This window comes from Pezoporus wallicus, unplaced genomic scaffold (genome assembly GCF_028554395.1).
Source record: "Pezoporus wallicus isolate ANWC-B61680 ecotype Strahan unplaced genomic scaffold, APGP_CSIRO_Pwel_v1 contig_736, whole genome shotgun sequence".
Lineage (NCBI taxonomy): Eukaryota > Metazoa > Chordata > Aves > Psittaciformes > Psittacidae > Pezoporus > Pezoporus wallicus.
Genome location: NW_026639744.1, coordinates 4416071 through 4428475, shown reverse-complemented (window position 1 = coordinate 4428475; position 12405 = coordinate 4416071). Strand labels below are relative to the sequence as shown.

General features: G+C 37.3%; 1 protein-coding gene across 1 annotated transcript in view; it reads left to right on the top strand.

The window, feature by feature from the left end:
- Positions 1-12405, top strand: part of PCDH15 (protocadherin related 15) — a 360972-nt gene that overhangs the window by 151733 nt on the left and 196834 nt on the right. The window contains 1 exon segment of the mRNA XM_057415611.1: positions 9056-9262. Coding sequence (XP_057271594.1) covers positions 9056-9262 — 207 coding nt within the window.

The following is a 12405-nucleotide window of genomic DNA, read 5'->3' as shown; positions in this document are numbered from 1 at the left end:
GCTTGCCTTTTTTGAAGATAGAAGTGATATTTGTTTTTTTTATAAAACTCAGGAGCTCTCGGTTGCCATGAACCTTTCAGGTAGTAGAGAAGGGTCTTGGAGTGACATCAGCCCACTGCCTTAGCATCTGTGAGGGCATCCTACAAGATTCCCTGGATTCATATGTGTCTGATACATTAAAATATATCCCTAACCTGATCCTCCTCTGTCTTCCTTGCTCCAGACTTTTCAATGGGTCTCAGGGATGGAGATTACTGAACGTAGGTGTTACCTGTATAGGCTGAGAAGATGATGACATTGAGTATGGCAGCCTTTTCCATGTCCCCTTTCACCCTGTCTTATTCAGCAACAGTCCTACGTTTTACCTAGTGTTCTTTTTATTGCTGCTAAACCTGTTAGGAGACTTTCGTGTTGCCATTTGGTTCCAGGTGGGCTTTGGCTTTTCTAAACCTGCATCACCTGTACCCAATTCCAGTAGGCTTCTTTTTTTTAATGTTTGAGTTTTCTCAGGAACTTCTTGCCTATCTATGCAGGCCTGCCACCAGCTTTCTATGATTTACTGTTTGCCAAGATGGGCCATTTTTGGACTTGGAGAAGGTGATTTTCAGCCCTACTTTAATGAATATGGGGCTCCTCCTGCTCATATCACCCTGCAGGCTTTTGTGGCCAGCCTGGGTCCACCACTTCCTCACTTGGTTGTTGGTTGTCATCCCCTTGCCACGTTGATTAGCTGGTAATAATAGCAGCGTAGATGTTGTTGCCCCACCTGGGCATTCTGGTAGTAAGGATGAGGATTGACTGTAGAATTGCAGTAGTACCTTGCAAGGCCAAATGAGTTAGTAATAAAATGGTTGATAAAATTAGGCATAGCTTAAAAATAAGTGAAGCAAGTCAGAGAAGGTCATCCTAGTCTTATGCATAAGATGTATCCTTTAGCTTGGATATAAGGAGGAAATTCTTTCCTGTTAGGGTGGTGAGGCACTGGAATGGGTTGCCCAGGGAGGTTGTGAATGCTCCATTCCTGGCAGTGTTCAAGACCAGGTTGGATGAAGCCTTGGGTGAGATGGTTTAGTGTGAGGTGTCCCTGCCTATGTCAGGGGGGTTAGAACTAGATGATCTGAAGGTCCTTTCCAACCCTAACTATTCTATGATTCTATGATTCCATGATTCTGTGATGGGTTCTGGCTTGGGCTGGGAATGAGATCTTGGCACTGTAACTGAAAACTGAGTGTGATGATTGGCTCAATGATCTGTGGCTGTCAAAAAATCACCAAACAAGCAACAAAACCAGAAACAAAAAAGGGCAAATTGAATGCTGGAAATCGTTATGAAAAACAGAGAACAGAACAAAGGAAAAAATAAATCACTCTGGTACTGTACAGATCCAGCCTGTATCTGTGTCTTGACTACAGTGCACAGCTCTTGTCTCTATCACAGAAAGGGCAGAGCAGAACTGAAGCAGGATCATATCAAGTGAGGAAGGGAGAAGGTATGATAGAAATCCACAAAATATAATGTCATGATTCCAAGAATGAAGAGGAATCAATAGTTCACTGTCTCTGTGATGTAATGAAACAAGCACGTGACAAGCTTAAAACAGACAAAATAAGGTTGTTCATCAAATATAGTTTGTCTGCTTTGACAAGCAGGGATGTGGGGCTGAAAGTTGACATGAGCTCAAGGAGAGGCAAGGCTGGATTGTGAAGAAAAATCTGTTGCTTTAAAGAGAAATCCAGAGAAATTGAGCTGCTTACATTCTTCTCTAGACTTCTGTCTTTGGCTGCAGCTGCAAGCATGATTTTGCACTGGGTAGGTTCTTGGTCTGATCTAATAAAATTATTCCTATGATTTTTTTTTATTATGAGTTTCATAAAAACCACGATGCTATCAGGCAATAAGATGATGTGCATCAGCTGAGGCTCATGAGACTGGAAATTCCTGGACTGGTCCAGGAATGGTCCAAAGTCATTATTTTTATAGACTTAAAATGTCCTGAAATATCTGACTTTTTCACAACTTCAGAAACTTCAGACTTGTAATGCTTGGTGGGATTTTGTAATGATGTCATCCTCCAACTCTTCTCATCCTGTTTTGATCTCTTGGTTCCAAAGGCCTGTTGGCCTTTGTTATCTTTGTTCAGGGTAGCTCTAATTTCCCTCTCATCCAGTGTATCTTAAAAATTGCATTTTTTGCATTTAGAAGGATTTTTGCTTATTCTTTGCTCTTCTAAATTTTAAAATGGTGCAAATAGGGATTTCAGCACAAAGTGTTATGCCCCATTTATTTAGTTTAATCAATGATAGAGACTGATTAGCTTGAAGTATGTCTGGGCTGCAGCTGAGAACTCTGAGAAAACTTCACAGTGATTGCTGCTGAATAGGTCTCTAAAAAGTAACCTATATGTTAAAAAGCTCATCTTCCTAAAAATTGATGTGTGCTCAGAGAAATTTCAGAGAAGGAAGTGGAAAATAAAATATAGACCTCATGACAAGTATGGTTTTCCAGAAATATTTTGCCCTTGTTCTGGAACTGCTTTGGTTTTGTCTCTCTCTTTTGACATGCAACTGAAAATTGTCTCCTCTGATATTCTTCCAGCATGGTAGAGATGTATCAGCTATAACAGGAAACAGGATGATTGCTCTGCCTCAAGATAGAACATGAACTAAAAAAATGAGTGTTTTTGTAATCATGGTGACAGATTAGAAAAAGAATGGAAGAAATGTCTTTTCATTAAATAGTTGCTCAGTACAGTTCCTGACAATGACGAAATCTTCAAAATCATTTGGTTGAGCTGCTGTGCATCTCCTGTAGGTGATATAACTGTTTTTTAAAATGGCTTTTCAAATATCCATGTGAGCTCAGTATTCAGTTACTCCTCTTGGCTTGTCATTGTCACAAGAGTGTACCGAGTACAAATAGTCTGGAAATTTCTGTTCTCTTTACGAGTCTTTTTTTCAATCTTGTGTGTAATGCAGTGATGAGAGTTTATATAGAATTGAAAACCTGAGTTCAGAGACAGTTTTTCTGTTGGTTAATAAGGAGAGGGGGAAAAAAAATGCTGTAGGAAAACCAAAGCCTTTCTTAAATATCAAGAAAATGTTTCTTCATATCAGTCTATCTCCAATGTTATCACATACATATTAAAAAACAACAAGTTTTTCCTGTGTTTAGTAGCATCTCAGCATGGTAAATGTTTTCCTTGCTTTTAAAGCATTGTCACAGATGCATATTAGAAAGACCAGTGATTGTGAGTTAAGACTGACTACAAATTGTGTGTCGTCACTCAGAGCAATGAAAACATTAAAATCCATAAATGGTAAGCTCTGTAATGTCTTTTATTTACAGAAATAGCTGTACTTCTTCTCATCAGTAAACAGACATTTGCCATTTAAAATTTAAGCATCCGTCACTTAAAATTTGGCATAATGACTTCAGAGTTGGTATTTTCTTTAACTGAAGGGAGGATCACCTTCATTATTTGGAAAGGTGGACAGCTTTGAATAGCTTTAGTAGTTTAAGTATTACTGTTCACTGCAGTACAGCACTGTATGCCTTACTAAAACTAAAGGCACTTAACCTTGATACCTGAAGAAAAAAATGTATGGTTTAGGTTGGGATTTTTTAAGCATAGTGTCTAGACACAATATGTATCAATTTCTTTTCAATGCCACATCACAAGCTTCAGTGACAGTAAAGTCAGACTTCTGTGTTCTAAAGATACTCTGTGCTACTTGTTCTTAAGCCAATTTTTAATCCATTTCACTAGTTCCTTTCTTAATTGTACTTTCTGACCTTGTAAATTAATCCAGTCTGTGATATACAGTCCTAAATCTAGACAAATTATGTCCCCAGTTTCAGCTTTATTTCCCAGTTTCATTATACACTTTAAAGAAACAACTTTGTCAGACCTGACCTGCCTTCTTTGTATCTGTTCTGACTGTTCTTTTTTTAATTGCATTGGTTTAAATACTATATACTGTCTAATCTTCTTCACAGCTTAAAGTCAAGTTTAAGTTTGAGTGTCTGAAGTTCCCAGGGTATTCCTTGTTCTTGCGTTAAATAGGAAATCTGAAGTGACCTGCCTGCAGTTCTCCAGTGCACATTCACCTTCAGTGAGCTATCAAATGTGTTTGCCAGAGGCTTTTTCTTATTTCTTTTACTGTATTTCTTGAAATGCTGGGGTTTAATCAATGGCAGGGGAAGCACGGAGGATTTTGGTTTCTTTGGAAAGGAGACAAATACAAGACTGAAAGCAATTATGGTTACTGAATTTGACATTTATGATTCTTCCACGGTACCTGTGAAAAGGTAACTGGACCAAAAAGCGATGTAACTTACTGTCAAGAGAAAACAATCAAAGCTGGAAAGGGAAAATATGTCTTCAGTGTGGCAGGTCAAAGGTGTGCTTTATCTGGCTGCTCTGCTAAATACTTGAGCCATAAGCACCAGGGTTGTTAGGAACTTTTGTTGTGGGTTTCTTTTCTTTTTTCTGTTTGGTATTTTGTTTTTTTTTTATAGTTTTGTTTGTTTGTTTTTTTTCTTTTTATTTCTAATTAGCCTATTACAGTTTTCTGGGGAGATCAACTCTGAATCCTGTGGAGAAACAGCAACAAGTGTCTTAAAGTACAAACTGGTTTTCTTGAATCTTATTTGTGGGACCAGTGGCTTTATTTCTGAAACAAATGTAAATTGTCTATTCCTGTGTTCCAAAATATGTGCTAGGAAGCAGAGATGCTCAGCCTGTGGCAAGCAAGCCCAGGCAAGTGTTTAACAGGCCAATAAGAGGAAACACTGTTTTCAGTAACAGCATTGAATGTCTGGAACAACTTATATTATACGTAACTTCATCTCTTAAAAAAAAAAAAAAGGAATAGGGGAAAATAGACAATATTGCAGATACTATTTTTTTTGGTAAATTATGAAGGATATGCTTCAGAAGTACAATAACTGCTCCTAGCCAAGAGCTGCTTCTGGGAATGCATTTATGTAACATATAAAAACAAATCAATTTCTCATATTTGATATAACATTCTTTGTATCAAACAAAAGAAAAAAGAAATGTCTGTTAGAGAAAGAGGTTTCTTAAAAAGAATGTTGTTTGAAAGCAAATATTTGTGACTAGCATCTTAGTAATTTCTTCACTGGTTCTTAATTTGCCTTGTTGGACTCATCATTATGTGTAAAGGCCAAAGGAAGACCAACAGTTGTATTTTCCATTGGCTTAAAACACAACAGCTCCAGAAGAGGCCTTATAAGGAAATGAACAATTTGTTCTCCCAGCTTTCAGCTAAATCTTTTTGAAGAGAGTAAGAGCATATATTGTTCTGCTCTTATGAATAGTAGAGGCTTTTGTTGTTGTGGTTTTTTTTTAACATGTAACTGTGTACTATAAGGATCAAAAAAAAGATATGTTTCTCTATGGAGATTGCATTTTATCCTTTTTATTGGTCAGAGCAGTTTCAATGTAAAGCGACAGCACTAGTCTGTAAAACTGATTGAGTTTTAATAACAGTCCCACAAGTAGGTAGGTTGGATTAGAAAAACAGAAATTTTACAAATCTACTAAAAAATGCATTAAAGGAAGTTTCACTGAGAAACGGCTAGAATTTCAACACTATTTTAATTATTCTTCAAAAAAAAACTTCCCTCTCTCTTACCAGAAGTGTTCTGCTTTACTTTCTTCTGCTGTTGTAAAAGGAAATTGTTTGCAAGTAGGAAATAAGGTCAGATGCAAAGGACTGCTGTATCAAAGTCTGCCTGGTTCTTAAAGAGGAATTTCAGGTCCTGAAGTTGGCACTGAGGTTTGCTATTTGGTGCTGGTGAAGAGCTATGTGGGTAGGGCAGCAGAGCAAGTGCATTTGAACCTGTCTCACCTCCTGTGCCTGAGCACAGAGCTCTGATGCGTTGGAGATTTCCAGTCCTACCCTGATACATCAATTTCTGGGTTAGTTCTGGAAACAAGACGCTTTCATTGGCAGCCTCCAAAGCTTACTTTTTTTCCTAATTATAGGTGTCTTTGGAAATCAAACTTTATTAAGTGGCAAAAGAGGTGAGCTGATTGTGGTGGCTTTCTCTTGATAGCTTTGCAGCTAAACACTTCCTGAAGAAGTGAAGGAGTGAAGCTGAGCTGTGTCCTGGTGCTGCAAGAAATGCTTGTTGCTGGTAACAAATGGGTGGAAAATGACTGTGACTTTCTGAAGAATTGGCTGTCTAATTTTGTCCAGTTCTCAAAGGGGGAGGCCAAAGTTAATTATTTTGACCTGTCTACCCAACCTGATGAACAAAAAGGAAAGCACCTGCAAAGTTGAAGGGCTTTTGAGTTGAAGTGCCCACTGAGGAAGGAATGCTTTTCATTGTAATTTTGGTCTTCCTGGCTTAAAATTTTATGTTCAGTCTTACGAGCACATATCCGCTTTGTATTTGACCATAACTGCAACTTAGAGCACTGTCTTTTCTTCAGAAAGACACTTCAGTACTGTGATGATGATGTAGTAAACACCCTTCATAGATGAATATTTCTTCTTTTAACCTGGGATGGGGTCTGTGCTCACTTATGTTTTAAGGCCATTATTGCAGCATTGTAAGCTGTTAAGAACATTGGAAGCCTCTGTTCTTTGCATTTTGCTTTTTAAGAAACTCTTCATAGTTGCAAAGAACATCAAGGTTTGTTATAGAGAAACTTGCAGCAGTTGTATATAAACTTTTTAGTGTAAAGATGACTCCTTTTCTTGAAACAGAACAGCGTTTAAAGATGCTTAGCCATAGATCTGCTTATAAAATATAATTGGATCAGTATTTATTTCTTGCTCATAGAGGGTACTTTTTTGTGAGGTTTTTTTGGTTTTGTCTTTTTTTTTTTTTCATGCTTTCAGTATATTAACTTAGGCAAAACTCCCTACATTAAATCCTAGGGGGTCAGTAGCCAGATTACTTCACAGTAATTTCAGCAATGTTAGTTTTTACACGTTAAGTTGATTTTTGTTCAGTGGAGCATCAGCTTCAAAATGAATCTCATTTCTGCAGCTTATATTCAGCATTTCAAAGTCACTTATCCAGTCTCCAATGCTATTAGCAGCTACTACTATATTGGATTTGAAATATGTTGCTGTTAATTTCCGCAAAACGAGGATTTCCCCAGGAATGTTTGAGTGCTGCTCTGGTGAATGAAATTCAGTGCAATCGGAAGGTTTCTAACTAAATGCTAATAAAACAGAGATATGTGATTCTCTTTACTATGATCGGTGTGAAGACAGAGATTTGCATTAGATGAGAAAGTCTAAAATTGGTTGGATCACTCAGAAGCATCAGTCTCCTTGGGTGGACTGAAGCCTGGTGTACTGTTCTCCTATTGTGTATTTTATTTGAATATGAATAATTAAAACTTGCTAGGAAAAAAATATTCATACTTAATATAGTAGTAATTCTTTGAGGCAATTACAGGTTTGATCACCAGTAGTATCCTGTGTCCTAGATGCATATAAGAACAGCGCTAGATAAATATGTTGCCTCCTGCACCATGGTTAGCAAAATCTTAATATGCCAGTGAATTAAGTAGCAGAACTCCCAGTTTCTTCAAGAGTTCTGTCTCATTTACAAAAAATAATCTCCTAGGAAAAGCCATATTAATTTCAGATAGTAGCACCTGCTTATGTAAATCCACTTGCCAGATCTCACCTTATAATCATGAGTCAGAAAATAGCCACGTACAAGCATATGGGTTAGTGGTTTCTTTTAAATCTGTGCCAGTGTCACTGTTGCCTATCTCTTGGGCAAAAGTAATTTTGATGTATTTTAAAGAGGAAAAAACATTTTTCTTAAGAACTGAATGTTTTGAATTAGTTTCTTTTGAATTACTAGAGGTGTCATCACCTCCTTTGAACACAAAAATCATTTTTGATGTGTATACTTTTTACTTGAACTCGAATATTTTTAGCATCAACACCATCCTATTGTTGCTGTATAAAGAAAGCAAAGCTTTATACAGAATGAACATTTTTCAGACAAAAAAAAAAGTGTCTAAACCAGAAATTAAAAATAACTAGTTGATGAAATGAAAATGGCATGTTTCTAGAAGAAAACTCCTTGGATGTTGAATTTGAAAAATGAGGAATTATCCTGATTTGGAATGGGGAAACACCAGAGTGAAGATAAAATCTCTGCAAACAAAAAATACTGTTAACAACAATAATTTACGTACTGGTCTGTCTTCTGAAATATATTTACACCTGAAGAGTTCATTGCATAATACCATGTCTACAGAAAGGTAATAGTGCACTACTGTCTCAGTCCCAGGGTCTGTGTGCTTACAGTTTTGACAGTGAAGCATGCAAGAGGCTGTCTTACAACATCCTACTGTTGCCTTGTTATAGGGACATGTGCAGGACTGTGCTTTATAAATTACAGAATAAGTTACGTATTGTTTTTGCTTCCCTTGTCTATTTAATTAGTCATAAGTAATAATGTTTAAAAAAGGCAGCATCTTACACTTATTAGCACACTGGAATGGGAAATTAGTGCTTTTATGCCTAGGAAGTTTGAAAATAAATTGGGTGAAACTGTATCAGTGTGTAAATCTTGGGGTGAGGTGTTGCTGTTGAGAAAGTGGAGGTTATTAATTGAAGCAAGGAAATTTGCTTGATATCCAAAAATAGACAAAACAAAAATGAAAATCCTACTTATCTAATAACAGAAAGAAGGATTTTGGGAGAGAGGGAGAAAGAATCAAGTCTAGGGCAATATGCTCCTCCAGTAATCTGAAGCAAGTACGGTATGTCCATGTGTACTGTCATCATCTTTTGATTTTAGCCTATGTACTGTATAGCTTTGAGTTTCAGTGTGACTATTTAAAAGATTATTGTGATGGAAAGTCTTTCTGTTCTTCTATCCTAGCTAATTTTTATTTGATTTTTTTTCACGATGCTAAGTTTCTTAATTGGGATCTGTACAATGTTACTCATTTTTATAACTAGAGTGTAATTCTGAAATATAAGACAGCACCAGTTAGTAGCTGGTTTACTTGGCTGAGAGCTTTTGACAAATTAGGTGTTTTTTTTAGGCTGAACAAGACAATGGCCATCCTCTTCCTGCCTTTGCCAATCTTCATATTGAAGTCCTTGATGAGAACAATCAGAAGCCTTACTTCACAAGATCTGTGTATGAGGGCTTCATCCTTGAATCCTCTCCAGTCGGGACTACCATCTCTGACAACCACAATCTGACTTCTCCACTACAAATCGTAGTGTTGGACAACGATGTGGAGGAGGTATGTTTCATTCATTCAGAGTACCATATTGTGCTTACATTTGTATTATTTTCAGAGTTGTGGGTTGGTTTGTTTTTTTTTTTTTTGGGGGGGGGGAGGTTATTTTTTGTTTGTGGGGTGCTTTTTTTTTGTTTGAGACAAAACTGATTTGATCAATAAATGAAAAAGAAATCTTAATATCATTGTTATGGTTTTTGTTTTTTTTTTTGTTTTCGTTCTGAGTTCAAATTGATTTTAAAGTGCATCTGAACTGAAAAATTAATCTGTGTTTTACTTGGCTGTCCTTAAGATTGTGTTCTGCTAGAGATGATGAATACTTAGTATGAAGAGGAAAAAAAATGCATTTTGTGAGAAGTATGAATCTACCACACAGTGTGAGGAAATGGTAGAAGTTCAAAATGGAAGGAAGTAGTAGTTGAACAAGCCGGGAGGAAGAGCAGTAGGAGGGCAGGAGGTTAAAAATTCAGTCCATTCTTTGCTATGCCCAGATTTTTATAACTAACATTACTCATAGTAAACACTGTGCATCTTCAAGAGAAGTGGTAACAATGCCTTGACTCTAGGGCTAATGTTTCTACTGTTCTCACCAAGGCTGTTGCTATTATGTGTTATTTGATAATGTTTCTCTTTCCATTAATTACTGTTGTCTCTCCAGTTGTCCCCTTTGCTCTTTTTCATTTGTATTCTTCTGTTCACTTGTTATCTTAAGATACTTGATGAAAACTAAGTTGTTAGGCATTAGTTTTGCCAGCCTTATTCTGGGCTGCATCAAAAGAAGCATAACCAGCAGGTTGAAGGAAGTGATCCTGCCCCTCTACTCTGCTCTTGCGAGACCTCACCTGTAGTATTGTGCGCAGTTCTGGTGTCCTCAATGTAAAAAGGACATGGAACTGTTGGAACAAGTCCAGAGAAGGGCCACGAGGATGATCAGGGGACTGGAGCACCTCCCGTGTGAAGATAGGCTGAGAAAGTTGGGGCCGTTCAGCCTGGAGAAGAGAAGGCTGTGTGGAGACCTCATAGCAGCCTTCCAGTATCTGAAGGGGGCCTATGGGAATGCTGGGGATGGACTCTTCATTAGGGACTGTAGTGACAGGACAAGGGGTAACAGGTTAAAACTTAAACAGGGGAAGTTTAGGTTAGATCTAAGGAAGAAGTTCTTTACTTTGAAGGTGGTGAGGCACTGGAATGGGTTGCCCAGGGAAGTTGTGAATGCTCCATCCCTGGCACTGTTCAAGGCCAGATTGAATGGAGTCCTGGGTGACATAGTTTAGTGCTGCCCATGGCAGGGGGTGGCTGGAACTAGGGGATCTTAAGGTCCTTTCCAACCGTAACTATTCTACGATTCTATGAATGTTTATTGTGTACGTCAATGTATTTTTAATAAAGTTCTTAACATGATAAAAGTTCTTAACTTCTCTAAAGTTTCACTTTTGATGTAGGCAAATTAATTTTTGAGAAAGAAAAGAGGCCATTGTCCCTGAAAGATGCCTTCTACCTCACTGTCTGCCTTAGAGTGATTTATTGTCCTAAGAAGGTATTTCAAAGCCAAAACTCATGTACAATATCTCCTTCCTATCTATTAAAAAAACAGTCAGTTTACAGGCATGCATAAAAAATAATTGGAAGGCAAATGGAAATGGCAATTGGATCTGGCTTTCGTAGGGACTGGTTAAAAGGTGTGGAGTAAGTGCATGTGGCAGTTATCAGAAGGCATTGCTGATGATTTATACTACTTGTGTAAAACGCTTGTTCAGCATTGCTTTTGTTAAAAGCAAAACAGTTTTCTTGTCTGATCAAATTAATGGGATCTTGTAGGTTGCTTAATATAGGAAAATGAAAGGTGTTCAGGCATCGGGTATGCATTTATATTTAAAATGCTTTGATTGTATTGTATAAAATATTTGTTTAATGTGTGCCTGAACACAACAAAAATCAAATCGTATGAGTTAGTGTCCACAGTTGAAAGTAATTTTTAAGCTACTAATTTGAGAGATTTTCTCAGAAGGCTGCTTTTAGTTCTCTATCCTTATGTACATTAAACAAAAAATATGGGGATATTTTTAGAATTTTCTTCCTTTTTTTTTTTGGCCTAAGCAAAGTGCTATCTATTTTGTTTTATCCACACCTTCTTGGTAGTATTAGTAAAACCCTTTAGTTCAAGTATGCCTTGGAGCATATCTGTTTGTTACATAAATATGGAATTTTAGACCACTATGCCCACCTTATAATACACGTGACTGTGTCATAACTTTACAAGAATTGAAAGAGAGGCTATTAATCGCTTGAAGGGTGGAAGACTGAAACTGAGCAAGTCTGTAAGACTGATAAGACTTGCACATTAGATAGATATGGTCTGAAAATCAGAATAGGGGTTTTGGTGAGCTGGAGAGCTTGCGAACCATTTCTGCCTGGATTGCTACACTGCCAGTTTGGGCAATGGGCAGACAAAAACAGTACAAAATAATCACTGTTAATCCACAGTGTGCAGCTGATGTTTCTCTGTCTGCAAGTCCACCAGTGTTTCAGTGATTGAGATATTTGCCCTCGATGCTTTGTAACTGCAATGACCTAGGAAAATCCTACTGTGAATACAAAGCCCAGAGTGGTAAAAGAATTCTTGCAGCATTGGCTGATGAGGGAGAGGCTGAATCCTTTATGCTTGAAGCAATTCAGAACAAAAGTTTTAGAATTCAATGTCCTAGTTCAGACACTTAAATTTATGTGGCAGTTTTCCATGCAGGTTTTTTTTATTTCAGGGACTCTCTCCTATTTTCTGGTAGGTGATCTTGTTACATACACTAAAGGAATGACGAGAAAGACTTTGGACATTATTAACCTCCAAAGATTTTTCAAATTGCAGTTAATAGTGCTCGGATTAACCTTTCCCTGGCAGTTGCACAACTCTACACACAAGATGTCAAAGACAGATAATACAGAGTTCTTTGATGTAACTATATATTAGATCACATACGAGACTGAAAGTCAAGATTACTATGAACTGTTAAATCACAAATTTGGGCTCACTCTTTGAATAAATCGTGTAACTACCAGCTAGTTACAGTGTGGCACATGATATTTGTATACTCTCAAACTGTAAATGTTTAATTTCAGAAATATTTGTATCAAAAAGTAATTTGCTCCAT